The following is a 27,945-nucleotide window of genomic DNA, read 5'->3' as shown; positions in this document are numbered from 1 at the left end:
TTAAAGTAAGAATTCAAGTAAAAGAACTATAGAATTAAGACCTTATACTGGGCTTATAATGTAGAAAGAATGACTTCAGTGAATATTTTAGTGAGTTTGAACCCATCTTCATAATCATGACTTAATCTTGTGTATTTTTTGTTTACAACTGTTCTTAAATTTTTTACAGGCGGTTTACGTAAGGGAATTCAAACAGAAGATACCTATGTTGGATGTATCCGCAATCTGATGATAGATGGAAAGATAGAATTTATCGGATCTGGAAAGAATATGGGTAGTGTCCAGATACTATCCTGTCCCCTATCATAAATCTGAATCTCTTCGATCTTTACTTGAAATGTTGACTCTCAATTTTAAATACAAGGAAATGTTGTACTAGGATGTCTTTGACACTTTTAACCCTTAACTGGTCAGGCTAAAAATGGATATTTGGTTTTAAGTGGTCACACGTTTTATGTCAAAAGCTTAAATGCCAACATGTGACCACCTTGCAATTCTGAAATTGTGACACTGACACACTAATGGTTGATGTTAAATTGTGAATGATTATGAAAAGAAACAAATGGTAATACCAAAAAATATTTTGAAGTTTTTAAACTTTTTTATTTTCTGTTTTAGGTTTTTATGGATTTTAATATTGTATAATATAGTTTATATTTTTGAATTATAATATAGCTGAATATAAAAATAAATATGTTGTGCGAAATTTTTCCAACAGATCATTAGACATTCGCTTGTATTACTTGCAGAGATAAAGAAGGTTTGACAGAAAATGTTAACTTTATGACAAAAAGACTTATATAAATGATTGAAACCTAACAAACTATAACAAAATATGTAACAAGAAGAAGTCTTAACAGTTTCTGTCTTACCTTTAAACCTGTCTGTTTTCTTATATATTAAATTGGCTCAAGTTTCAAGTATTGATTGATGGCTTCAGGCCGATTAAGATTTTTAGTGAATGCAAACAAATCATAATGAAACCGAACAACTTAGATTTCAAACTAAATATAAATAAAATAACAGTAATATAAATAAAGTAACAGTAACTTATTCTAAGCAGTTATTTTAATACCAAAAGACATATTTTGCTCAATTTTATATTGGAAATTCATGTTTTTAAAAATATTTTGGAAAGACATGTTTTAATAATGTTTTGGAAAATGATTTGTACATGTAGCTGTTTTAAAGATTCAGTGTTTTCTATATTAGAATACTTTTAATACTCAGTACTGCATTTTATCATTTTATATACCACAACTTCTAGTCCCTCTACCTATCTAGTTGTCTCAGGATTCTCATAATAATAGATTTGAACTACTTATCAGAGAAACAAATTGGAGGTTAAAATTTAATGATTTTCAATATTAATACAGAATTTTAGTGGTTCTAATTCATTAATTATTATATTATATTAAAATTCATATTTCGATCAGTTAATTTCCATGTACAGTTAATGTGTCTATGTTAAAAACATTCTGTGCATTTATTTCTACTTAATGACTCAAAATATCCAGTCCTGTGCTAAAACATTGCGTCATATATGAATCTCTAATTCAACAGAACAATTATAATATAAAATCCATCATATAAATATGCAAGATTTGGATTTCGCAGTGATTGATAAAGATATTAAAAATATTATTCTATTACTTAAATATTTCTTTGTAAATGTATAAATAAATTTTGGAAAAACTGCTGGTTACTATTAGAGGGGTACTCTGGATGAATATCTTCAAACAAAATAACAAAAAAAGTTTTATTATGCAGTGATTACAGTCTCTATTTATTTACCATGCCATCTTTTAATATGCCCTTGATATGCCATCTTTTAATATGCCCTTAAATCTAATTAATAAATTTTTTATTTGATGTAAAATCTTAAATTTTGGACCAGAGTACTTCTTTGTCTTAAATTCATCTACTTTTTTGCTGATTAACATTTTATCAGAAATTTTGACCACTAAATTTTGCAGGTTTGGTTCAGTTTAGAGAGACAAGATGCATGATTATTTTCTACATCAAATAACATTTTGATAATATTTCACAGAATCCCAGCGAACAAACAGTCAAAATGTATAGGCCCATGTTTGGTTGTAGACTTGTAGTCATGTGTCTCCTTTCTCTACATGTAATAAGTAAATTAATGAAATTTCTGGTAAAATAGCTGATGTAGACCTACTCTGTTTTCATGTTGAGGTACATTATAAGTTTCATGTTACGTTTTTAAAACTTTTTTTCAGCATTTTGTATTAAAAGATTTATTTGTTCATGTTTTGTTTTTATAATAATATACTTTTTATCAGCATTTTATATTAAAAAAATATACAAAATCAATGTATCATGGTGCTACAAAATTGATCATTTAAATTGCAATAATACCAGTACATTAATTATATATAGTGTATATTAATATTATTTGATAACTGTGATTTTTTCTACTTGTCATGTACAATTTTTTAATTTAACTAAATGTACTTTAATGTCAGAACAGAATAAATTAGTCCTAATTTTCATACACTAGTCAAATATATCTGATAAATATGCCTTGGTTGTTGAAATTCAATGAAGAAATGTGATTCTCTGACACCATTATTATACCTCCCTAAAAAGATTTATACAGCCACATTCAAAGATGGGCATATTAGCCTGTCGCCCCTATTTGTTCTTACTTTCGTTTAAATTTGTTTCTAGGTCAGAATATTTATCCAGTTTTTATTATATGCCTACATGGAAAAGGGTTCAATTTTGGTGCATATCGGACTGCAAATTCCTGGATTATTGCCCTTGATTGTACAAAAATGTGCAATAGAGGCCACACTAAAAACAGGTATTTTTCAAATTTGGTGTGAAGTATTGGGTTTCATGAGAAGACAAACCCTATCATCATTCAGTGTTCTACAACCTTCTGTTCCATGTGAAACATTGGGGTCATGTGAGGATGAACCCTTTCAGTATTCTGTGACCTGTTTCTTTTTGTCAAGGATTATGGCAACCACTTACCAACTGTTCAAGATTTTGTGTGTAAGTGTTATAATTCTCACATAGCCGTATCCACCTCTCTAAAGGTCGACCTAGTTTGTGTCGAGTGGACGTTAAACCCCATTCCTCTCTACCATTATTTCAACTTATAAGACAATAATTTGTATCGATATTTGATATAACGTTCTTTATGCCAAATTGTCATTTTTATACGCCCACATGGAAATGTGGTCGTGTATTGCCGTCACGACAAAAGTTATCAAACAATCTGTATGAATTTCATATGCATCATTTAAATTAGTGAAATGAAGAAGCCTCTTGAATGTCAGCAATTTCCGTCAATTACTTCTAAAGTTATGGTCCTTGTTTTACTTTGTTGGACCTTGTGAACGTTCGAATGACAAAAGTTATCATCCGATCTGTATGAAATTTATATGCATTATTTGAATTAGTCAAACGAAAAAGCCTGTTGAATTTCAGCAAATTTCCGTTAATTACATCTAGAATTATGGCCCTTGTTTCACTTTGTTGAATCTTGTGAACGCTTGAACGACAAAAGTTATCACCCAATCTACATGAAATTCATATGCATTATTTAAATTAGTGGAATGAAGAAGCCTATTGAACGTCAGCAATTTCCGTCAATTACTTCTAGAGTTATGGCCCTTGTTTTACTTTGTTGAACCTTGTGAACGTTCGAATGACAAAAGTTATATTCCGATCTGTATGAAATTTATATGCATTATTTGAATTAGTAAAACAAAAAAGCCTGTTGAATTTCAACAATTTCTGTAGATTACTCTGTAGTTGAGGCCCTTGTTTTAGTTTTTAGAACCTTGTGAACCCTCAAACGACGAAAATTATAATGTCATCTGTATGAAATTGACTATTAAATGCCCCTTATTACCTACAAAAGAATAAATATGTGACAACCCTTGTCAACCACTCAGACAATTTAGCTGCTGTGGGTGTATGTTTTGTTGCCTGGCAACCTGTCTTAATTTACAATCGTAACGTTTTTGTGTCAAAATGCTCCTCAAAAGTTTGGAAGTTGTAACCAAATCCACCATTATTTTAACTTGTCACAATAATTTGTATCGATATTTGATAATATAACCTTCTTTATGCCAAATTGTCATTTTTTAATTTACAATTGTAACGTTTTTGTGTCAAAATGACCCTCAAAAGTTTGGAAATTGTAACCAAATTCACCATTATTTTAACTCGTGTCACAATAATTTATATTGATATTTGATAATATACCGTTCATTATGCTAAATTGTCATTTTTAATTTAAAATTGCAACGTTTTTGAGTCAAAATTCCCCCTCAAAATGCGATTTCCAGGCAAGTTTGGAAGTTGTAACCAAGGGACATAACTCATGTATTTGCATGAAATCGCATGCTTGGGAATTACGATTTTAAATGAAAATGACAATTTGGCAAAAAGAACAGAATATTATCAAATATAGATATTAATTATTATTATATGAGTTGAAATAATGATGGATTTTGGTGAAAACGTGCTATCGATCTTCACTGGGGTTAAGTGGTGTTGATATATACAGTTGTTAAGAAAATGCATCCTAATATTGGTTCAGAAATGGTTATGTGATACCATGTTTACAGTATCAATTCCTGGAAAGTAGTATGGTAGTTTCAGGGGTCCATAAGCGTCCCTAAACCAGTTAACTGTTTACACGCCTACATTGAAATGTGTTTGTATATTGTCGTCGCCCCCGTCCGACAATTGTGGACGCTCTAGAGGCTAAAGTTAATATCCAATTAACTTTAAATTAATACACAGTGTTTAAGGTCATAAGACAAAGAAACCTATTGATTTTCAGTGATTTCCAATAATTACTACTAGAGTTATGGCCCTTGATCACTTTGAAAACTTTTGTGGATGCTCTAGAGGCTAAAGTTAATATCCGATTGACTTTAAATTTATACACCATGTTTAAGGTCATGAGACGAACAAGTATATTGATTTTCAGTGAATCTTTATGACTTGAACAGCTAAATCCATGATGTTAAAAGTTTCGTATACTAAACGTTAGCATGGGGCAGAACTTTATAAAAACTGAAGAAATTCTAATAGTTTTCTGATAATTACTTAATGAGTTGTTACTCTTAATCAGATTTTAATGTATTATAAATGTTTCATTACAGAAAAAAGTAAAAATATGCGACAACTCTTGTTGACTGCCTGGACGATATAGCTGCTGTGGGCGTATGATTCGTTGCCTGGCAACCTATCTTTAATGATTTCCGATAATTACTACCAGAGTTATGGCCCTTGATCACTTTGAAAAATCATGTGGATGATCTAGAGACCAAAGTTATCATCCGATTGACTTTAGATTGATAAACAGAGTTTAAGGTCTTGAGACGAACAAGTATATTGATTTTCAATGAATTTTGATAAATTGAACAGTTAAATCTCCCAGATAGCACAATACAGAATTTTAATTAATTCTTATTTTCTTCAGTTGGATATGGCTTCACGTGGTCAGTATTCTAAACTAATGTTTAGAATGTATAGAAGGTGGTTAGAAATTATACAGTTGTCAATAATTAGCAAGTGTGTAACTAGCTGTAAAAAATGTGACTATTTATAACATCCATCACTATTGAATACACAAACCTAACCAAGTGGTGTATATCATTCAATAGTCACAGTTTTAACACCTTTGTGACAAAACACCTACTTAATGATTACTGCCTGATTACTAACAATTTTAACTAATACACATTATGTATATAAACTGATGACTTTGATCTATTAGTGTCGTATATTTTCATTTATAACAGTTATTTGTTGCTTAGTCAACGATATCAAAGTTACAGTGCTTGTAAATATGTCTTATATATGTGTTTTGGGGTTGCTGGGTTCAATTCTGATCTCAAAAATGAATTTCGAGAATCCATGATGGCAGAAATTCAAAATGGCCAGCAAAATGAAATCCAAAATAGAGGAATTTTATTCAATCGTCATTTTTTACCTTGTTTCTGTGTAGTAGATTTAAGCCTCATCTTTATTTCTCTCTTTATGCTATATAGATTAACTTGTCTAGTTGAAAGTGATAAACCACTAATTATATAAATATATGTATTATATTCTCTTGTACACTGTGGTCAAATTATTAGCAATTTAATTTGCTATTATTAACATGGAATTTTCTCTATAATAGTATAATGATATAAATAGCAAATACTAAATGTTTTATCTATTAAGCTTTTCATATACAATAAAACTTGGGGATATAATTAATATACTCCTTACATAAGTAAATATATTTTCATGTAGCGTAGGCTGAGAATACTTGGAGACGGAGGACACAAGGATAAAATTTCAACTAGTCTGATTAATACTAATGGCTGTGATAATATTTTGCATTGTTGAAACCATTTTAAAGATGAAATAGCTGATACTAATGGATAGACGTAATGGTCCACAGACAAAAGACTGTCATCAGGTTCAAAAGAAAACAATTACAGATTATTAACAAATGATTTAATAAAACCCAGAGATATATTAAATACATGTATAAATATTAATCACATAAATCTTATATAAAAAAGTAAAGATGCTAATATAAAATTAATCAAATATTTTCTGATATGAGAATCATGTTAATTTAAAAATATCCCTTTGTTAATATCTGTTTAATATTAAAGGACCAGTCCCTTGTGTAAAATTATGTATTATTGTTCTAATATAAATCTATTGGAAACTTGTGGTCAATTACATGAAAACTGGTAATTGTTTTTCTTCAAATAATTGTCACAGAGCTTAAGATAGTAACATGGAACTGGGATATTAAGAGTCTTTTAACTTTTTTTATTTATTAACAAATATCTGGGATGGCTTGCGCTCCTTTAACACTAATAAATTACTTTTATAAAACGATGCATGGTGCTCGTCTGCTTTCTGTAAATATGATAAATATTCTTCATTATGTTGCAAAAAACAGTTTAATTGACATATTTTCTCATAATATTCTCAAAACAAAAACAGCTACTCTAATTGAACAGGAATAGGGTCAGCCACTTTAAATATTTGTCTCTTAAAATGCGTATTGTTGTAAATACCACTTTCATCTTGCCAAGTATTACGACCGCATCTACGATAATCTCCTGTATCTGTGAACTGAGAATGACACTTCTTGAAAGCTATTGACAAATCAGGCTGCTCCTCTTTTTTAGACTGAAATTAAATATTTCAATTAGCAAGACAAATAATATTGAAAATAAAATATTACCAACATATTACTGCTAACAGGTAATAATTACCTGATTGAAGTATAATTACACTTCTAGAACACAACAGGTAACAACCTCCCTGTCCTGTAATTAACCTACCAGGATCTAAAAAGTTCTTTTCCATGCTTGTCAGAAAAAATGATGCAAAATTGATATTTCACCTAATAGATAGAGATTCTGGTTTATTTATTGACTAAAAGGCACAAACATGTTAATGTCATATGCCAATTTAATGTAAAGACTATCATATTATCATGTAAATAAGAACTTCTGACTATACATGGAAACACATGAAGAATGGGCCGACTTGTACAATCATTATGACTTTGTCTATTGAGAAATCAAGATGGCAGTATTAAATCTACAGAAACCAACGTAAACTTTAAATGACTATAGAATGTATTGATATGAATAATTTTTGGACCAAAATGTTTTTAATGAAAGTATTTTTGATTGTGCTTAGTTTTAAACTCTGAATATTGGGACTTAAAAGAATAAAATAGGAATTGATATGAAGAAAATTTTGCAGGACACCAGGGCTACAACCTATTCTTTTTACAGGCACGTCAATGTGTAAACTGGACCTCGGTCTTTCATCCCACCCATTCTCTTCCTTGCTAAACCCCGTCCTTCACCACTGAAAAGGGGACAGACACTATGTTGGAAAATCCTGAGGTATTTTCCCTGGTTATCGAGCTAGCGTCCAACCAGTAAGCCACCGTGGCTCCACCATCTGCAATGGATGCAGTTCTCTTTAAAGTTTACATGGTTAATATTTAATAAACTTACATCTGAAGGAATATAAGGATATGGGGGTTTATAATCTGCTGCATGTGTACTCTCTAAATAATATTTATGATGATCTGGATGGTGTCGTGGTAAGACTGAACCATATCCACTTTGTGGTGATCCTAATTCTCTGAAAAAAAGAAATGTGATCAATGCCAACAATCTATCTTCCACCAAACATCAGTAGAATAACCGGAATACCTACTTGAAATAGTAAAATTGATGCCATTTTTTCGGACTCACAGTAGGAATCACCTTGAGATTAGTTACAATTGAAATAGACTAAATCCTGATTTTATTAATGATGTGTCTGTATTATCTAATTTCCAAAATATCTAAAGAAATATGTGACACAATGTGTACATTACATAGCTTTTAACACTCTGAAAAGGTTGTGTGGGATGTTCTTACATCAGCCAATTTTGAATTTCTTAAGTTTAACGGTTCATGATTTCTTGATAAAAGAGAGTGAGGGATAAATGGGGTTTAACATTCGCTTGACACAAACATGGGACTAAGATGTTATAATTTATTTCAATAATTAACTTGCACGTACGGGGCGGAAACCAGAGGATCAGGCCCCAATGAAACTCACAAGGTTGTGTGAAGGGAACCCTACTTTTCATATACAAGCTTGGGATAGCAACCACACGATTTAATTTAATATTTTAGAATGTCAATTTACAGTCTTTAATATTATTAATACCTATCAATATTTGCATTAGCAAAATTCTCTATGGTGATCATAGGTTTTCTTGTTTCTTTTTCTTCAAACTCTCTCTTTCGTAAAAAGATTTCCTCCGAATGATCTTGATATGTTGTTTTTGGTAATGACTGGAATAATAAGATCATATTCATTAAAACATAACAAAAAAGAAATAAAAGGCAAAACTTTAGAAATATCCATACTTTCAGATAAATGTTTAATTTAAAGGTTTAATAAAAGAACGAAGTAAAAATACCAGATATTGTACCAGCTGTTGATTAGCATAAACCACAGAAAAAAACATTTGCCAATAACTACTATAAATTGTAGCAATGGTTAATAAGTAGATAACGTTCATTACAATTGCTTCAGTAATATCTCCCCCAAGCCACTGAGCATATATGCACCACAACAGAGCTTGCAGACACCACTCAAGTCAGTGTGGTTACCACCATTGGTAATACTTACACCATTTGTTATATTACCAATCCGACCATAAGTTGCCTTACAAAGATCTCTCACAGCATCACGACTTATATCATAATCTTTAGGTTCAGCTTCTCTGGCTTGATGCCTGCAGACAGAATTAAAATATGTATTAAATTTAATACCTAAGTGCTGTAAAATATATATGTAAACCAAACATGTATTAGCCACGTGAATCCATCAAGTGTCAGGTGTACAAGAAGCTTACCCCGCTTAATGCATACCCCTTCTTACATAGCCAAAGTGAGCAATTGTTTGTTTATGGAGATCAGAAGCCAAAGTCATCGGATAGGCCAAGTCATAATATCACTAAACAGATTTGAGTACATACTGACTGATTTATTGGGGTTTTTTCAAAGTGACTGGAGACAGATGTCAAAGGCTAATTGTGGATGATAAAATTATCATCTATTACAGGTAGCCCCTATATGTTTTAATTATTTCTGATGGAAGGCTCCTAGTCATATGCATGGGTACCATTTGAAATACAGGGAATTTAGCTAATATTTAATAATATTTAGTATGTGATGTGAGCTGATTTTCAAAGCTAATTTTCCATGAAAGCGACAAAGATTTGGCTTCAAATATGTCTTTTCTAGTAACACATATCAATACACTATACATGTGACAAGAACGACCTTTAATAGTAAAATTCCTACATTGATTTGAAATATTTTTATTTATTTTTTTATCACAAGTAATGACTTTTGGCACTTAATGCATGCCATACATAGTCGACAGTACATGTTCGGAAAATCTGATGGAGGATTATTAATCTACAAAACAATTTCTTCCAAATCCCCAAATTTGAAAATATTGTCTAAATAGAAGATATTAAACCAGTACAGATACACCAAAATCGATGTCATAAGATAGTAGTTTCAATTCTGGCAAATGGGTACCAAAATCGATGTCATAGGATAGTAGTTTCAAATCTGGCGAATGGGTACCATGATTCAAAAGGCCATAATATTAATGCTAGAGTCATATATATAACTTTACAGTTTTACATGAGTCTGAAAAGCTCTAAAATAAGCCTGAAAAAGATAAATCAATTGGGTTTAAACAAACTTTTGTCACCAACAAGTACAATTATTGAATGAATCATAGAAGTGCAACTGTAGTTTTATTGTCTTCATATCAGACAATCATGTGAACTTACTAATTGAAATCACCAGAAATGGACAAAACTGACTTAGGGCAGTCATCAAGTACCTGCAACAGAAAGGACTAACCCCAACTCAGATACATGCCGATGTGGTCTCCACTTTAGAGGTTGATGCCCCTTCCATTTCCATGGTAAAGAAGTGGGCTGTGGAATCCTGGAAGGCCATCAACAGCAACCATTCAAGAAAACATGACCCGGGTGCATGACATGGTGATCGCTAATTGACAATTGACCACTCTACATATTGCCGGTGCCGTCGGCATCTGTCATGAGAGGGTTGAGCACATTATCGCCAACGAGTTAGAAATGACAAAAGTTTCTGTGAGATAGGTGCCAAGGCTCTTTACTGCGGATCAGAAATGTGTCAGATGCCTGATGTCCTGTGACAATCTGCACCGTTTTGAACAGATCCTGATAATTTTTTTGGCCAGATTTGTAACCTTGGATTAGACCAGTTTCCAAAAATGAAAAAGGTACTAACCAGTCGTCATTTACCTTGTAATGATGACGTAAGCTGCAGTAATGGGATTTTGTTCATATATTCTAGACATGTCCAACGCTATTTTCCAAACATCCGAAATTGTCCGACCAGGAATATGTCCAATCGAACATCAAGATATGTTGAATAATATTCCAAATTCCAAAATTAATATAGTCTACTGAGTGTATAACTACCACTCAACCCGATTATCGATGATAATAGGCTGGATTATCAATGTATTTATCGTGTATACCGTCTATACATCTACCTTGATTAACTACTTAATCCTTTATCGGACAATTCATCAATCTAATCTTTTAACACAAGTCACTACTTCCCCTTTGTCAGACTATTCATCAATCCAATAAGAGTGGTTATAAGTTTAATCTATGTGTTTACCTCGTGGTTTTTCCATTGTCGGACATTTTTTAATCACAGCAAGCATCAACCAAAAGCATTTATAAACTAGTCATAGATTTCAAATCGTAAGAGTATGTAACACCCCAAATCAATGGACAGTCATTTTGTCTGCGATATCTTTTACGTCCTTTAAGACTCCATATAGAAATTCTCATCCACAGTGGCACTTTCCCACGATCTCGATTGGTGCATTAAAATTGCTTAACATAGGAGGCAGTGATAACTATGAAGCTATGTGCTATGGGTCACGTACGCCATATGCTGAAGTTAGCTTTATGCCTTTTTACGGGTGATTTTACTATCAATGTAATTTTAACATACTGATTTATGAAGAAGAAAATGGTGTTTGACATCACCACAAGTATTATTATTATTATTTCAAACGCCTTTCTTTCATTTGCTGTCGTATAAACCAAGACATGTAATTTTGGAGGAATAATACTGGCATGGGTTTGAAGCAGGTACGGATCGGCAAGCTCTCATTCTATCGTATTACGAAAACACATAATTTTATAGGAATATTACTGACATAAATTTGAATACCATAAAGGGAATTAAATATGAAAAATAGCGAGGTGTTCCTATTTTTATTACGCACGGATTTGAATATTTTGTTGACAGAAGAAAACGATGTTCTGACATCACAAACTATTCTTATTTCGGAAGTTATGCATTCATTCGCTGCTGTATAAACGAAGACACATAATTTTGAAGGAATATTACGGTTGTGAATTTGATGCCGAAGCAGGATCGGCAAGTTTTCATTCAATGTTTTACGAAATTGCTTTATTTTGTAGGAATTTTACGGACATAAATTTTAATATTGTACGGAAATTAAGTATGAAAAATAGCGAGGTACACCTATTTTTTATTTTGTACGGGATTTAAATACTTTGTTGACATGTGATTTTTAATTGTGCCGTGGTATGAATTCGTTTGATTAAATAACGATGAGAGTTATGCCCCTTTATTTTCGGTAAAATGTCCGTCAAGAAAAATTTTGAAATCCTATTGCAGCTGTGAACCACTTTTTTTTTTTCATTAGAGTGGCTGAAGAAAATATCTTCCTGAAAGGCATTATTTATTAAGGCCTTGTGTTGTTGGCAAAAGTAGAATGATGAATGGAAACTATCGACTTTTTACAGGTCTTTCACAGACAGACTTAGAACTTTTCAGCCAGCACTATAGTTTTTCATAATATTTGACATATATCAAGCACTGAAATAATTTCCATGCCATAAGACTAAACCGTGAACTTACCAGTTTGAGGTGAGGGTTGCCCTTGCATAATTCATGTGATTTGAACGCAAAAACATCGACCCTTTTCTTTCAACGAAATCTGGCACCGTTGTACTCCAGGTGCTCGTCATTTTGTAGTTATGTATCAGCAGTCTTGTTAAACAAATATTAAAATCATTTATGCCAAGAATGAAGCTCAAAATCTACATAAATAACGCGAGTATTAAAATGGAAATTAATCGTTCGTGTTATCAACATACGTCATTGATTGTTTACATTGACAGCGGAAGTGACCAAATAACCCCTACAAAAAATTCTACCGCAGGATAAAATAGTACTTAATTTATATATTTCATAAGCTTGTTTGCTATGTTTTCTTAAAATGTAACTACATTTTGCATTTAACTATTACGGAGTAGATTGATAATTTAAACCAGTTTGATAATGAACTGAAATATATGCTTCGTTATAAAGATAATAAATTGATACGCTTACATGGCAACTATTCACACGAATAACCCACAATTAAGCGGTCAGCAAGCCATTTGTTGAAAAGTGAATCACTCGCGCTTAGCACATTAGCCCCTCTCGCCCAGCAGATAGTCACTGTCAACGTGGAATACAGAAGCCGGATTAATTAAATTCATGCTTTTTAAAATAATAGATCAATGTAAGGATTTCTGATGTCTTTGTTGTTGCTGATTTTGTCTCCTTATTTTTCTTTTGATTAAGGCAATTATAGGTGTGTCTTTTCACCGCCGACTGTTCTCAAAATACAAGATATTATCAAAATAGGGACTAAATTACATTTGCACAAACATAAAATCTTCAACCTTTATGATTATATTTTCAAACCACTGACAAGGAGAAACCACGCCGTGGTCAAAGTCCCAATGAACTTTCCCGGCCAGGTTATTGCACGCAAGTAATTACGCGGTTAGATATAACACGCTTGATTTTAACATAGAATTGAGACAATTTTAATAAAATACAGATTTATAATTTTTTTTTTTTTTTTTTTTTGTACTTTCGATGGCCAACACTACATGAAGATCTGACAAGTTGTACTCGAAGGTCGTGTCAGGGGTTGTACCTAATCGTTGGGTGGGTTGGGCTGTAGTAATAACATGCGCTGTGTTAACTTTCACTTTGTAAATTACATTGAAATCAAGCTACTATACTGGGAACAAGACAATAGAATGAGCACTACTGATAGATGACACCAATATCGAGATCTTTGCCCAGGTAAAATGAATTGATTATTAACTGATATAATGTATGGTATGCCTAATCGTTGGGTGGTTGGGCTGCAGTAATAACCACAGGCACTGGAAGGGATTAAAATAAAACTTCTTACTACTCTTTCACTATAATAACATGCGCTGTGTTAACTTTCACTTTGTAAATTACAATGAAATCAAGCTACTATACCGGGAAAAGACAATTATAGTGTAATCCAGCAGTACTGATAGATGACACCAATATCGAGATCTTTGCCCAGGTAAAATGAATTGATTATTAACTGATATAATGTTATACTGGGAAATATCTGCAAAGTATAATGTTATACTGGGAAATGTCATCTCATCTCTGTCGCCAAGTCTCTTGGCAAACCTCAGCAGATTCCAGTACCGGTACCCTACAAACAGTATCTGCCGAGGTTTGCCAATTGTCGCCAAGTATATTTTGTATCTGTAAATGATTGTAAAAATTATTTAATATCTTTTTTACCACATTATTTTAATGAGATAATTAGTGTAAGCCAGGGCCTACATTATTGACTGGAGATTCAGTTATTGGAAAATACTAGATTTCATAATAAAACTAGGGCTATTTTCGTTGTGATGTAGCAACGCCGTAACTATTTACTGCGTAGTCTCGACAATCCAGACCCTTTACCTTTAGCAAGTCACCTGCGGTGTCGGTTGAATTCAATGGCGTGTAGGGCCTACCAGGAAACGACATATATTTAATAGAAAGTAATACGAATGAATAAATTGTACGTTTTAGTCTAACAAACATGCATGTACCAGAACATATCCAAAATTTGACCTGATGAAACACTATTCCTTTCCTGCATTCAGGGCAGTACTTGATAAGTTAAAATTTTAATTAGTTCCTAGCTCCCATCGTCTTTATAAGTCCTATGATGTCTGAACGAACCATTTTTATACGCCCATGTGGAACTGTGGACGTATATTGCCGTCGCCCCTGTCCGTGCGTCCGACGTCCACAATTTCTTGTGAACGCTCTACCCCCAAAAGTTATTATCCGATTATTTTAAAATTGATATATGTGGTTTACATTAGTGAGATGAAGAAGTCTATTTAATTTTAATAATTTCTGTTCATTACGTCTAGAGTTATGGCCCTTGTTTCACTTTGTTGAACCTAGTGAACGCTATTACGCCAAAATTGATCATCCGGTCTTTGTGAAATTTATATGCATTATTTAGATTAGTGAAACGAAGAAGCCTGTTGAATTTCAGTAATTTCCGTTTATTACTTCTAGAGTTATGGCCCTTGTTTCACTTTATTGAACCTTGTGAACGCTCGAACGCCAAAAGTTTTCATCCGATCTTTCTGAAATTTATATGCATTGTTTAAATTAGTGAAACGAAGAAGCCTATTGAATTTCTGTCAATTAGTTCTAGAGTTATGGCCCTTGTTTCACTTTGTTGCACCTTGGAAACGCTCTAAAACCAAAATTTATCTACCGATCTGTATGAAATTTACATGCGGCATTTAAATTAGTAAAGAGAAGAATTCTATTGCATTTCAGCAATTTCCGTTTATTACTTTTAGAGTTATGACCCTTGTTTCGCTTTGTTGCACTTTGTGATATTTATATGTGCCATTTAAGTTAGTAAAGAGAACAATCCTATTGGATTTCAGCAATTTCCATTTATTACGTCTAGAATTATGGCTCGTTTCACTTTATTGAACCTTGTGAACGCTCTAACGCCGAAATTTATCATCCGATCTTTGTGAAATTTATATGCATTATTTAAATTAGCGAAACCACGAAGCCTATTGAATTTCAGCAATTTACAATAATTACTTCACTTTGTTCAACCTTGTTAATGCTCGATTGATGAAAGTTATCATCCGATATGTTTGAAATTTATATGCATCATTTAAATATGTGAAACAGAGGTCTACTAAATTTCAGCAATTTCCGTCAATAATTTCTAGAGTTATGGCCCTTGTTTTACTTTGTGATCCTTGTGAACGTTTGGATGACAAATCCGAACTGTATGAAATTTATATGCATTATTTAGATTAGTAAACCTATAAAGCCTGTAAAATTTCAACAATTTATGTAGGCTACTTCCAGAGTTGAGGCCCTTGTTTCAGTTTGTAGAACCTTGTGAACGCTCAAACGTCAAAAAATTATAATCTGATCTGTATGGAACTGTCTTGTAAAGCCCCCCCCCCCCCACACTACCTACAAAGGAATAAATATGCGACAACCCTTGTCGACCGCCCGGACGATTTAGCTGCTGTGGGCGTATGTTTCGTTGCCTGGCAACCTATCTTTAAATCGTGGCAAGCTCTCGAAAGTTAAAGACACCAGGCGCCCCATTAATCATGTCATTATAGGCACCCCTCCGGGATACGGCATCCCACAGATCAAGCCGTTTTGATCGCCCCATCAATCACGTTGTGGTGTTAATCGTGTGAGTGATTATGAGGCGCCCCACCCTTTCGGGGGCGCCTCATATATAACGACATGATTGGCGAGGCGCCCATGAAACCAAGTGACATTGGTTGGGCGCCCCGCCAATCTCGTCGTGGGCGCCACATAAAGCCGAGTGACATTGGTTGGGCGCCCACGATATGGGCACGTTGGTCCTTGGCTTTGTATTGCGTCCAATGGATATGAACATTATAAAAATTTGAAGGAAGGGATACGACTTGAACGTACCTATAATGATTTATGAGAAAAACGAAATGTTCGCAATCGGGTTAGAGTGCGACTTGTTTGAATTTTGAAGATTATCACGCCATTTTGGGCGCCCAATTCATTCGTGGACGCCTAACCTATCACACTCTGCATTATGGGCGCCCCGCCAATTATATTATGGGCGCCCATGATGTCGTCGTGGGCGACCCTCCAATCTCGGCATTACGGGCGCCTCTCCGGGATGAGGCACCCCACCAATCATGCTGTTTTGGGCGCCCAACTGATCAAGTCGTGGGTGCCTAACCAATCTTAATCGGCATTATGCATCATGTGCGGCCGACAATCATATTGTTGTTATAAGGCGCCCCACCAATCCAATCATTATAGGTGCCCCTCCGGGATAAGGCACCCCACAGATCAAGCCGTTTTGGGCACCCCATCAATCACAATCAAGTAGTGGTGTTAATCGTGTGATTCGTTATGAGACACCTTACCATTTCGGGGGTGCCTCATATATAACGACATGATTGGCGAGGCGCCCATAAAACCAAGTGACATTGGTTGGGTGCCTCGCCAATCTCGTCATGGGCGCCTAACCAATGTCACTCGGCTTTATGTAGCGCCCATACAGATATAGACACGTTGGTCGCTGGCTTCGTATTGCGTCCAATGGAAAGGGCTCCCATTGGGTTAGCCGAGTTTTTCTCCAGTCAAATTCAAAGTCACCCATTTTTGACCTAAACTACTGAATAAATTTAAACCAGGCATGTGGCTTGTGTGGATTTCTTTAGTTTTATTCCATCCTTTATGAAAGGGAAAATTGAAAAGTTTTACTTCACTCTAAAGCCACTTGGTAGATTTTAATCTACGTGAGTGCTAAACATTTGGTTAAAAATTATAATTTCCAGCCTAGCCTTTTGGTAAAAAAATAGAAACTTACCAGTTATAATTTCCAGCCATGGCCTCCCAGATTAAGGTCACTTGATTACGATTTCAAATTGTAGCCTTATGAATTTTTAAAATATGTTCAACTATCCATTTTCATAAATATTAATAGAAATGTTGGACAAAAAGCAATAAAATTGTGACAATTGTTGTGCGTATGGCAAAGTTCTTTTGAAGGTGTATGATTCTTTGTCTATTATCTTATATTTATGTTTATCATTTTAAGTGTATCTGTCCTCTAAATCTACATCACATCATTTTTATTGATATTGATTCAGTATTGCAATAACACAAACGACATATAAATAAATAGAAAAAAATAAATAAAGTTAACTGCATGTTTTAAGAAAAGTAATTTTAAGATTTTTTATATAATATTTAAACATCGCATTGTAACGTCATTCAAAAGATGTCGGTTAGATTAAACATACAGTGTATACCAATAAATGTAATATTAGGTTATTATCTATATATAAAACATCGCTATCATAATTTAAGGTCATTCCAAAGGACATGTAATGGGAGTTACCTCTAGACCATTAATATCCATATTTCTTTGTTGCACACTATAATTAATCAATCTTTTTCATTTTGTTATCCATTTCTGTGTCCTTACGTTAGGCTATTATGCGATTTGATTAGTTGATCTTTTTTTATACGCCCACGTGTATTTTTGACGTATATGGCGGTCATCCTGTCCGATAGTCCGTTCGTCCGTCTGTCCTTCCTTTAGCAATGTGAATTGGCTTGTGAACGCGATATAGGCTACAGATTTTGACGGATCTTTTGCAAATTAGGTGTGAAGCATTGTGGTCATGACAGGACCAATTCTACCGATGTTCACCGAAATGTGACTTTCCGTACTAGAGTTATACCCCGTTTCGAAAACCATGTGAGCGCAATAGAGGCTTACGTGTTTTACGGATTCTTTTCAAATTTGGTATGAAGCATAGGGGTCATGAGAGGTATGAAGCATTGGGGTCATGAGAGGACGAACCCAATCGATATTCAGTGTTCCGGAACCTTCTGTACCAGAGTTATACCCCCTTTGCCGAATTTAAAGAGGATGTATTTTAAACGGGATTTTCTTTTTTTTTGGGGGGGGGGGTGTTAAAGCATTGTGGTTATGAGAGAACAAATCCTTTCGATTTTCCGCGAAGTATCCTGGTACCTTCCGTTCCCGGGTTATCCCCCTTTTGCCGAAAATCTTGTTAACACGATAGAGGCTATTTTTGAATTGGTTTGAAGCACTGGTGTCATAAGAGGACAAATCCTATTGATATTCAGCGTTCTGCAACCTTCCGTACTTTAAAGACACCGAGGTGGGTAAAATATAGATTTATACGTACAGCACAGAAATATGGATGGTTTTCGTGTGCGTCAAAATATGCCGATACGTAACCGCCATTATACACTCCAGTCTCTTTATTTACAGTGCTAATTTTTTTCAGATTAAAGAACAAAAGCACCATTGGTTTTGAGCAGTATAACAGAAATCATGGGTTGATATATCATTATTATTTTGAGAGAGAGAGAGAGAGAGAGAGAGAGAGAGAGAGATTAAAAATCATAACGGGTGACGTCAAGTGGCGTGGTTGTTATGCCACACATCTGTACGTGACAGGGAATAGGACCGCTTTCTAACCTCGTGCGCTTTCTCTGGGTCCAATACGGTTTCTTTAAAGATATTTACACGCAAGCGAATTGAAATAAAATGTTATCATATGTTTATCCAGAAATGCGTCGAGTGGACGTTATAACCCCCCCCCCCTCTCTCTCTCTCTCTCTCTCTCTCTCTCTCACCTCATAACATTATTTTTTTATTTTATACAAATTTGAAATTTCAAGGCACCCCTTCTTTTGAAATAAATCATCAACTTATCGAAGCAGTATACGCGGAAGCCAAGTTGAAATTTGTCTCTGTTCAAGGATAATGTTGATATCAACCAATATTGCTGATAGAACGGGCTAAAACATTCCAAATTTATTTCAACACAGAAATCTTTGCTACGGTTGATCCGTAAACTAAGAGTTATTTATATGAGACTATGAGAGGATATTAGTTCGAGACCAATTTCTCATGAAAATAGAAGGCGAGAAAAATAGAACAAGTCAGTGCATTACACAGCATTGATTAACACCTTACTTTTATATTGTAAAAGATAATTTGTCTATTCTCCAAACAATTTAGTTGAAACTCTTTACACTCTTGTGCTGACCAACATTAAATGTTATTACACCCATTTCTTCCATTAGAGGATGAAAGTTCAGATGAAGAATTTTCTGCTATGAGATTACCAAGTCTGATAGATCAGCTGAAGAGATTACTGGAACAATATTCAGATGGACAAATACTCAAGGTAACCATTTTATTCTTTCATCAAAGTTCTCTTTTATACTTCTTTATTGAGCTTCCTTATTTTACTAAACATCTTCTGCTTAAACTGTTTCAATGGCATTTAGTAATTGAACTAGAGTATACAGGTCACAATTCTATGGAATACAATTACTGCTTTTTACTGAGCGACGTTTCGACTAGGCTTCTCTAGTCATTATCAAGCTATGATAAAAAATGAAAATATGACAGGACAATATATACATGTACACCACAATGCTAAGTTAATGATGACAAACCAGGGATGTAACTTAATTACGTGTACCTAATGGTAATCTGATTTAATTTACGCTAATAAGTAATAATACCAATTAACCTAAAAAATTGACTAATTGATTAATGGATAAGTTGTTGTGGAGTATACACAATGATTAGTGGGTTTTAATAATACAAACGTTGCAAGAAAATGAAAATTGATGAAATCTTATCAACGACCCCTTTCACTGAAATAAATACAAATGGTAAAAGAATAGATTGTTGTGGAGTATTTACAACGATTTGATGAGGTTTTGATAATGACAACATCCCACGAAGATGAGATTTGATTTGTGTTGTGACCAAAATAATTGATATGTGGGTGTTGATGCGAGTGATTACACTGATATACGAAAAACCCTTAGAACAATGACTGCACAAATGATCAATAGTCCCCTGAAGGCTGACAATTTAAAATATTGAGTGGTACTTCACTGGATGTTATGGTGATGTAGAAAAGCAGGGTTAGAAATATTGAGTGCATTAAATTACAATAACCGCAGGCCTGAAAAGCAGAAATGCCTGAAAAGCAAAAAATAGTTGGGAATTATTAGTTGTCATTTTTGCATATTATGATGGTTATTACAAACTTAAAGTTATTACTGGAATATTGATAAGTATTAAATATGATAAAAAAGAAAAAAGTAGAATTATGCTTAGCCTTGATTATGTGATAAGAATATCATACGCCCTGGGAAGGAACAATCCTTGATCTCTGTTCATCGTTGGTTTGTGTCGTCGTATATGAATGGCTTCATGTAATCGGCGCGCTCTCTTGTTGCTTATATTCTTGCATAGTGGTTTTACGTTGGACCATTGGACTCTGTGGCGAGGGTTGGAGTTCAAATGTTCAGCTACAGCTGAGTTGTTGGTTGCTGCTTTCGACTTGTGGTCATCTATCCTTTTATTTAATGGTCGCTTTGTCTCCCCGATGTATGCAATCCCACAATTGCATACTATTTGATAAACACATCCCTTTGGTTGTGGTGGTTGTGTAGGATTTTGTTTACCATTGGCTCTTAATATATCTTTAGTGCTGTAGCTTTTTGTGAAAGTTACATCTATTTCTGGTTGTTGCATTAGTAGCCGTTTGATTTGGTAGGAGACTTTGCCGTTGAAAGGAAGGAAGATTCTGACTGGTTTCTAACCCTGCTTTTCTACATCACCATAACATCCAGTGAAGTACCACTCAATATTTTAAATTGTCAGCCTTCAGGGGACTATTGATCATTTGTGCAGTCATTGTTCTAAGGGTTTTTCGTATATCAGTGTAATCACTCGCATCAACACCCACATATCAATTATTTTGGTCACAACACAAATCAAATCTCATCTTCGTGGGATGTTGTCATTATCAAAACCTCATCAAATCGTTGTAAATACTCCACAACAATCTATTCTTTTACCATTTGTATTTATTTCAGTGAAAGGGGTCGTTGATAACATTTCATCAATTTTCATTTTCTTGCAACGTTTGTATTATTAAAACCCACTAATCATTGTGTATACTCCACAACAACTTATCCATTAATCAATTAGTCAATTTTTTAGGTTAATTGGTATTATTACTTATTAGCGTAAATTAAATCAGATTACCATTAGGTACACGTAATTAAGTTACATCCCTGGTTTGTCATCATTAACTTAGCATTGTGGTGTACATGTATATATTGTCCTGTCATATTTTCATTTTTTATCATAGCTTGATAATGACTAGAGAAGCCTAGTCGAAACGTCGCTCAGTAAAAAGCAGTAATTGTATTCCATAGAATTGTGACCTGTATCTTCTGCTTAGGCTAAGTACAGACTTCAGTCTGATTGGTCGAGACTTTGGAACTCAATAACCCCCCTTCTAACTGAGGTAGATTGTTCAAACTTGGTGTAGGTGTCTATCATTCTGCACACAGAGACCCATCTACTTCATATTTCGAGATTAGATCTCTGCCTTAAATGGCCGCCATATCCAAAAATTAGTATACTGTTTTGTAATGCGGTTCTACTCCGTTTCATATCTGTCATATACACACAAAGACTAAATAAACTTTTTCAATTTTATTAAATGGAAGCAGAATAAATACTTAATACAGTTCTCGAAGTATACTTAGTGTTTTCGACTAAAATCGTCGATTTAGGACTTAAAATGTCGGCCAACTAGCTTGTGTCTGTTCTCAAGCAGGGCTAACAAGACAGACAGCGTAAGTTTAGTATGGGTGTCTATCAGGTGATACACATTTTCCGCTAAGACTAAACAGAGATAAGGAATTTCATTGGTTAATTCTTTTAAATATAACAAATCTGCTTTTAATTGAGGTAGAATGTTTAAACTTGATATAGATAGATGTTCATTAGGTGAATGTCTTGACTGAATTCAATGATTAACATTTCTGCTAAAGCTAAGCAGAGCTAAGCAATTCCATTTTCAATGCTTTGGGACAAGATAACTTTGATTATAACTGATAGAGAGTGATGAAACTTTGCGTATAGTTCCACTACCAGGTACTTCTAAACCTTGACTGAATTAGATCGTCAACATTTTCTGCTTAGACTATTTATAGTTAAAGGAGCTTAGTCGCAAATATTTGGGATCTAGAAATTGACACAAATAGGTCGCAACATATATAATAATGTAATATGAATGTATATATAAAATGATTTACATTCAATCGTTTCTTTTTTTACTGTAATTTCTAATCAGTTATATTCGGCGAAATACGCCGGAAGTCTCAATCGAATGGCAATCTCTAGCGTCTTGTTATTCCAATCTACACTGATAGTATTTATTGCGCATGTTCTCCAGACAAGAATGTCGCGTCACCGTTTGACATCACTTGTGGAATATATCACAGGCACTTGAAGGGATTAAAATAAAACTTCTTACTACTGCTTGGCTATATATTATAGTATATAAGAAGGTATTTCAGCCGCCATCTTTGTTTTCACGTCTTCAAGGCATTTCGTCTGCTAACATCTCACAATACTCACTAGTTCTAACACTACCCGTCGTTTTTATTGCCAACGAGGCCTTATTTGATCATTATTCAGCTTCCGATGTAATTAAATTGGCCATTTAACAGCGTTATTAATTACAAATCAAACTTGAAGCGCTGTCACTTGCCGATATTCGTCTTCATCAGCCCGGAAATAAGATTTGTTTGTAGCAGTCTGTATCACCCAGTCCCTTATAAACCTCGGTAAATGATCGAGCCTACGAAGCGAGGCCGCAGGCAGGTGCAGTCTGGATCACCCAGTTTCTAGGAAAATTTCGAGTAACGGATAGGTTTATGAGGGACCTGGTAAATTTACATGAAAATTACTGGCAGCAAAAGTTGCCAGTAAATTTACTGTAAATAAACCTTCAGCTGTAATATTACAGAGTTTCTGTAATTTGACTTTGTGAGTAAATTTATCTAAAAACAGTAAATGGAAAATAACATGAGTTTGTTTTTTAACTTTGGACTGTAAATTCACCGCAACACAGTAAATGAACGGTTACAGTAAGTTTGTTTTTTAACTTCCAAATGTAAATTTACCTAAAAGCAGTAAATGGAAAATTACAGACAAATGTTAAAAAAACCCACTATGATTTTAACTTCAGTTTACCCCCCCCCCCCTTTTTAAGTTATACAACAATTTCACCGTAAGATAAATACAATCTCAATTGAATAAAACATAAGACTGATCCTGTAAGCCAATAGGTAACACAAGTCGAAACCGCCGCTGAATGATTGCGGCGGTTCCAGGCTTTCAGGTGTAAGCTTGCGGTACTGTCTACTGTAGGCAATGAAACACTGGCCTATCGGTTTAATTAACCGTCTTCAAGTGAACTTGATTACGAAATAATACAACCTGTGGCCAGGAAGTCAAAACATTTTTTTATACGTTTATGAACATACTTACAATCTGATTAACGTACGATGAATAATAATACATGTTGTAGATCGTATAAAAAAAGGAAATTAGATATATATAACATGCAATATACCAAATTTCACAAAATGTGACTGTCCATATTATGGTTAATAAATTAGGATGAATACTAAAGAAGATAATTATTAGGAATGGTTCGTTGCTATGGAATACTAAAATAAAATAGGAGACAGTAAATTTACCAATAAGTAAATTTACAAAATAATGTGGAGAAACGTAAATCTGTAAAATTACCTGCTGGCTTTGCTATTTTCAGTTCAATATTGAAATATTACGCATGTATTTTTACCGGGGTTTAAAGTGCCTTTGGTTTCGTCAAAGTTTATTGTAAAAAAGAAAGAAACTTGGTAAATATACATCATTTTGGTAAGCATTCCGAACATTTTATGGTAAAAACAAATAATTTAATTGCTGTAAATTTACTTATATTTCTAACCTGAAAGTATACAAAATAATGTGAGTAAACGTAAAATCTCTAAAATTGCGTGCTAAGAGAGTCTGACAATAAATTTACCGAATACGATAACTACCAATAAGTTAAACATACATAATGCAATAGCTAAATCTGCCTATTGCAGGTCTTTCTTTAGGCCTGAAATGTTATCTAAATTATTATAGACATTTATAACATGAAAAGACCATAATCAACTCTCGATGCCATCTTATGTGTTGGATTTTCACTGGATTTGAGTCCGATCTGGGGCTCAACGCTCATTAATGATTAAATTCAAGAATGGATAATCAAGAGTATGTTTTTTTTTTTATCGTACTGAGTTTAGTAATGATGATCGAGGCTATAGGCCTATATCATTCAGTCTCTAATATCTCGGTTCAGAGTGGAGCAATTTGACAGAAATTTTCAGCATATTTCCTTCACATTATCTAGTTTTTAACTATTATAGTGAGAACTGCTGTAATTTTATTTATATTTCGAACCTAAAAGTAAATTTACAAAATATTGTGAATAAACGTAAGATCTGTAAAATTACATGCTTGCTTGTTTATTTTCGGTTCAGTTTGGAAATATTACATATGTTAGAATGTATTTTTACTGATTTTGAATGTGTCTTCGATTTCATCACCGTCTATTGTAAAAAAAGACACGAAACTCTGTAAACATACACGAAACTCCGTAAAAATACGCCAGACTTGGTAAAACTACTATATTGTGGAGAATATACCGATAATTAAGGTACAAAAACTACTTGTACTACTGTAATTTTACATAAATTTCTAACAGTGTACACATGACGCTGAAATGCATTATGATACACGATTCGTGTACCAATGGTAAAATGTTTATTTTGTCTTAAATATTGGATATCAGAAGCCCATCTTTTCCCGGCAAGATCACAACATCAATGTTGATTTAATTAAAAAATAATTTGTGTTTCAATGTCGAAGACTTCGGATGATATTGAGTTAGAGACTTGGCTACTTTAATCAGTTTGATTGCTCGATATTTTTTCAAAAGATAAGTGTGCATTTTTGGATTCTGGCTGGGGACATCAGCCTCACTGTTAGCTTATTTGTAGAATTATGGGAACATTATAGCAACAAAAGTGACCATTCTACCTACTTGAAATTGATAGCCACCCCTTCCCCATCGCCCCCATGTCATTTTCAGAAAGCAGCCCCTGCTCCGATTCCGGAATATAGTGAAAATGCTTTGATTGATAGAATAATTTCAAAATATGGTTTGTTTGAGCATCTATGTCAGAAGACATTTTAAAAGGGGATATTTATTGCAGGAGTTAATACAAAACGCCGAAGATGGTGGAGCTACTAGAATCAAAGTTATGTTTGTAAATAAAAACCACCAGCCATCAACACCTTTAAAAATGTGGAAAGAAAATCCAATACAATTTGCTATGAAGGTAAAATTATTTATGCACATATTTAATTATTGAATATGTTGTAATATTGACTGTGTGTGACCTATAATGTATTTATTTAATTTGCTTAGCCTCATAGCACAGGTACATTTTAGTTGGAATCGGAATGACGGGAGACCTTTAAACTTATTTATGTGTTCTCATATTTTATGCGTGAGGATGTTTTATCGTCATCCCTACCCGTCAGTGTGCCTGCCAACCTGTTCACAATTCTTGTAAACGCTTCTTTTCAAACTGGTTGTAATTGTTCAGTTAGTGAGAATAGAGTATCGATTTTACGCAGATATATTGATCCTGTTTCTGAAAACATTCCAAATATGGAGTTTTTACCGATTTGACTAAGCACGGTTCTTGCTAAATCTGAATAGGAATTGTAAGATCACAAGAAGCCAGATATCTGAAACAGTTGTGTATAATGTTTACAAGTTCTTGCGTTTCCGAATTATGAGTCTTGTTATGTTTTGGTTTCGCATCAGTATGGGTTTTAGAAAACGTTGGGGATGTATATGTCAAAATGTCTTATAAGTAATAATGAATTGAGACTTTTAAACATCAATCCACAACCCACGACAATAGGGATTGAAACTACGGTATAACCCCTGTTGTAATATTTTCTCCAAACCCATTAACGGCTTTTAAACATTTTTACGGCGATGTTATTTCATAATACTGTATTATGCAGTATAAACGCATACCAGTTCTGTTGACGCACATCACAGAATATAGCGAGAATCTTCGAACTCACAGAAGTAAACGAATATCATCTTTCTTTCCCCCCCCCCACTACTTTCTTTCTCTTTTTTCTTTCTCTTTTTTTCCTTTTTATACGCCCACATTGAAATGTGGTCGTATATTGTTGTCGCCCCCTTCCGTCCGTCCGTCCGTCACTTTGAAAAATCTTGCGACGCTCTAGAGGCTAAAGTTATGATCCGATTGACTTCAGATTGATACACAGTGTTTAAGGTCTTGAGACGAACAAGTATATTGATTTTCAATGAATCTTTATGACTTGAACAGCTAAATCCATGATGTTAAAAGTTTCGTATACTAAACGTTAGCATGGGGCAGAACTTTATAAAAACCAAACAAATTCTAATGGTTTTCTGATAATTACTTAATGAGTTGTTACTCTTAATCAGATTTGACTGCCCGGACTATATAGCTGCTGTGGGCGTATGTTTCGTTGCCTGACAACCTATCTTTTCTTTTTTCTTTTTTCTTTATAGGCTTAGGCCCACTTTTTTTTTAATGAGCTTAGGCCCATCTAAAAATAATTTGATGATAATATTGACCTGCAGAGCATGGCCTGATGCATATTCAATAGAAGGCTTGGTCTCGCTTTAACTACGTACATCTTATCAAGGCCGTCATTTCGGCACTTATTTCAAGTGGGTATTCCCAGAGCTTGGGAGCCTATCAGATTTCTCGATCATCGCGAATACCAAGTCTCGCGCTTTCAAGCTAAAATATCTACCTGTGATAACCGAGTCGCTAAGTTCGTTCAATGTCAAGGTTTCCATGGAGGTCACTATGTCACAAACTCTAATTGGACGTTACTGTTCACATGTTTGCAGATAACGTAATTTTAAGTTCGGGAATTGTAAAGAATACAAGCAACGTCCAGATGTTGTGAATCCAGCAATTGTTGCTTTAGGAACATGGCCTGATGAAGCTCACATGGGTCCCCTGGCTGAAAATGTCACCGGTGCCCTTGCATCAACAGTGAAAAGGGTGAATATTCTGGTCATTGTCCGTCACACTCACAAAAAAGCAATTTGAACTTTATTTGTATGTCTCCCTTGTTAAACTCAGGCGAAACACATGATATTTATCTATGGTACAAAATTTGTTTTAGAAATAATTGTGGGGTCCCTTGAATATTGGGGCCCAGGCTGCAGCCCAGTCAGTCCCCCACCTTTAATCCGGCCCTGCTACAGAGTGTTAGCAATGTTTTGTAATCCAAATGAATGGGAGTAACACATATGCCTGGAGTAATTTCGGAAATCACCCAAAATCATAAGATGGATTTAATCAATTAAAATATTGGCGTATAAATTTACAGCCTTTTTAAAGATGATTATTTGAA

The 27,945-nt window shown here is 34.1% G+C and overlaps 2 protein-coding genes across 2 annotated transcripts in view; one reads left to right on the top strand and one right to left on the bottom strand.

Moving 5' to 3' along the window:
- Positions 1–2,542, top strand: part of LOC126819409 (laminin subunit alpha) — a 69,660-nt gene extending 67,118 nt beyond the window's left edge. The window contains exon 74 of the mRNA XM_050547417.2: positions 170–2,542. Coding sequence (XP_050403374.1) covers positions 170–309 — 140 coding nt within the window. The 3' untranslated portion in view covers positions 310–2,542. The remainder of the gene's footprint in view (positions 1–169) is intronic.
- Positions 2,543–6,472: 3,930 nt separating this feature from the next.
- LOC126818414 (cilia- and flagella-associated protein 95) lies at positions 6,473–12,807 on the bottom strand. Its single transcript, XM_050545828.2, has 5 exons — positions 12,558–12,807; positions 9,211–9,316; positions 8,743–8,870; positions 8,037–8,166; positions 6,473–7,191 (listed from the first exon to the last, which is right to left on the bottom strand). The coding sequence occupies exons 1-5, from the start codon at positions 12,665–12,667 to the stop codon at positions 7,003–7,005; spliced, it is 663 nt and encodes a 220-aa protein (XP_050401785.1). The 5' UTR covers positions 12,668–12,807; the 3' UTR covers positions 6,473–7,002.
- Positions 12,808–27,945: the final 15,138 nt, after the last annotated feature.

Source organism: Patella vulgata, chromosome 4, assembly GCF_932274485.2.
Source record: "Patella vulgata chromosome 4, xgPatVulg1.2, whole genome shotgun sequence".
Taxonomy (NCBI): Eukaryota; Metazoa; Mollusca; class Gastropoda; family Patellidae; genus Patella; species Patella vulgata.
The sequence above is the reverse complement of the archived record's forward strand: the minus strand, read 5'-3'. Positions and strand labels throughout refer to the sequence as shown.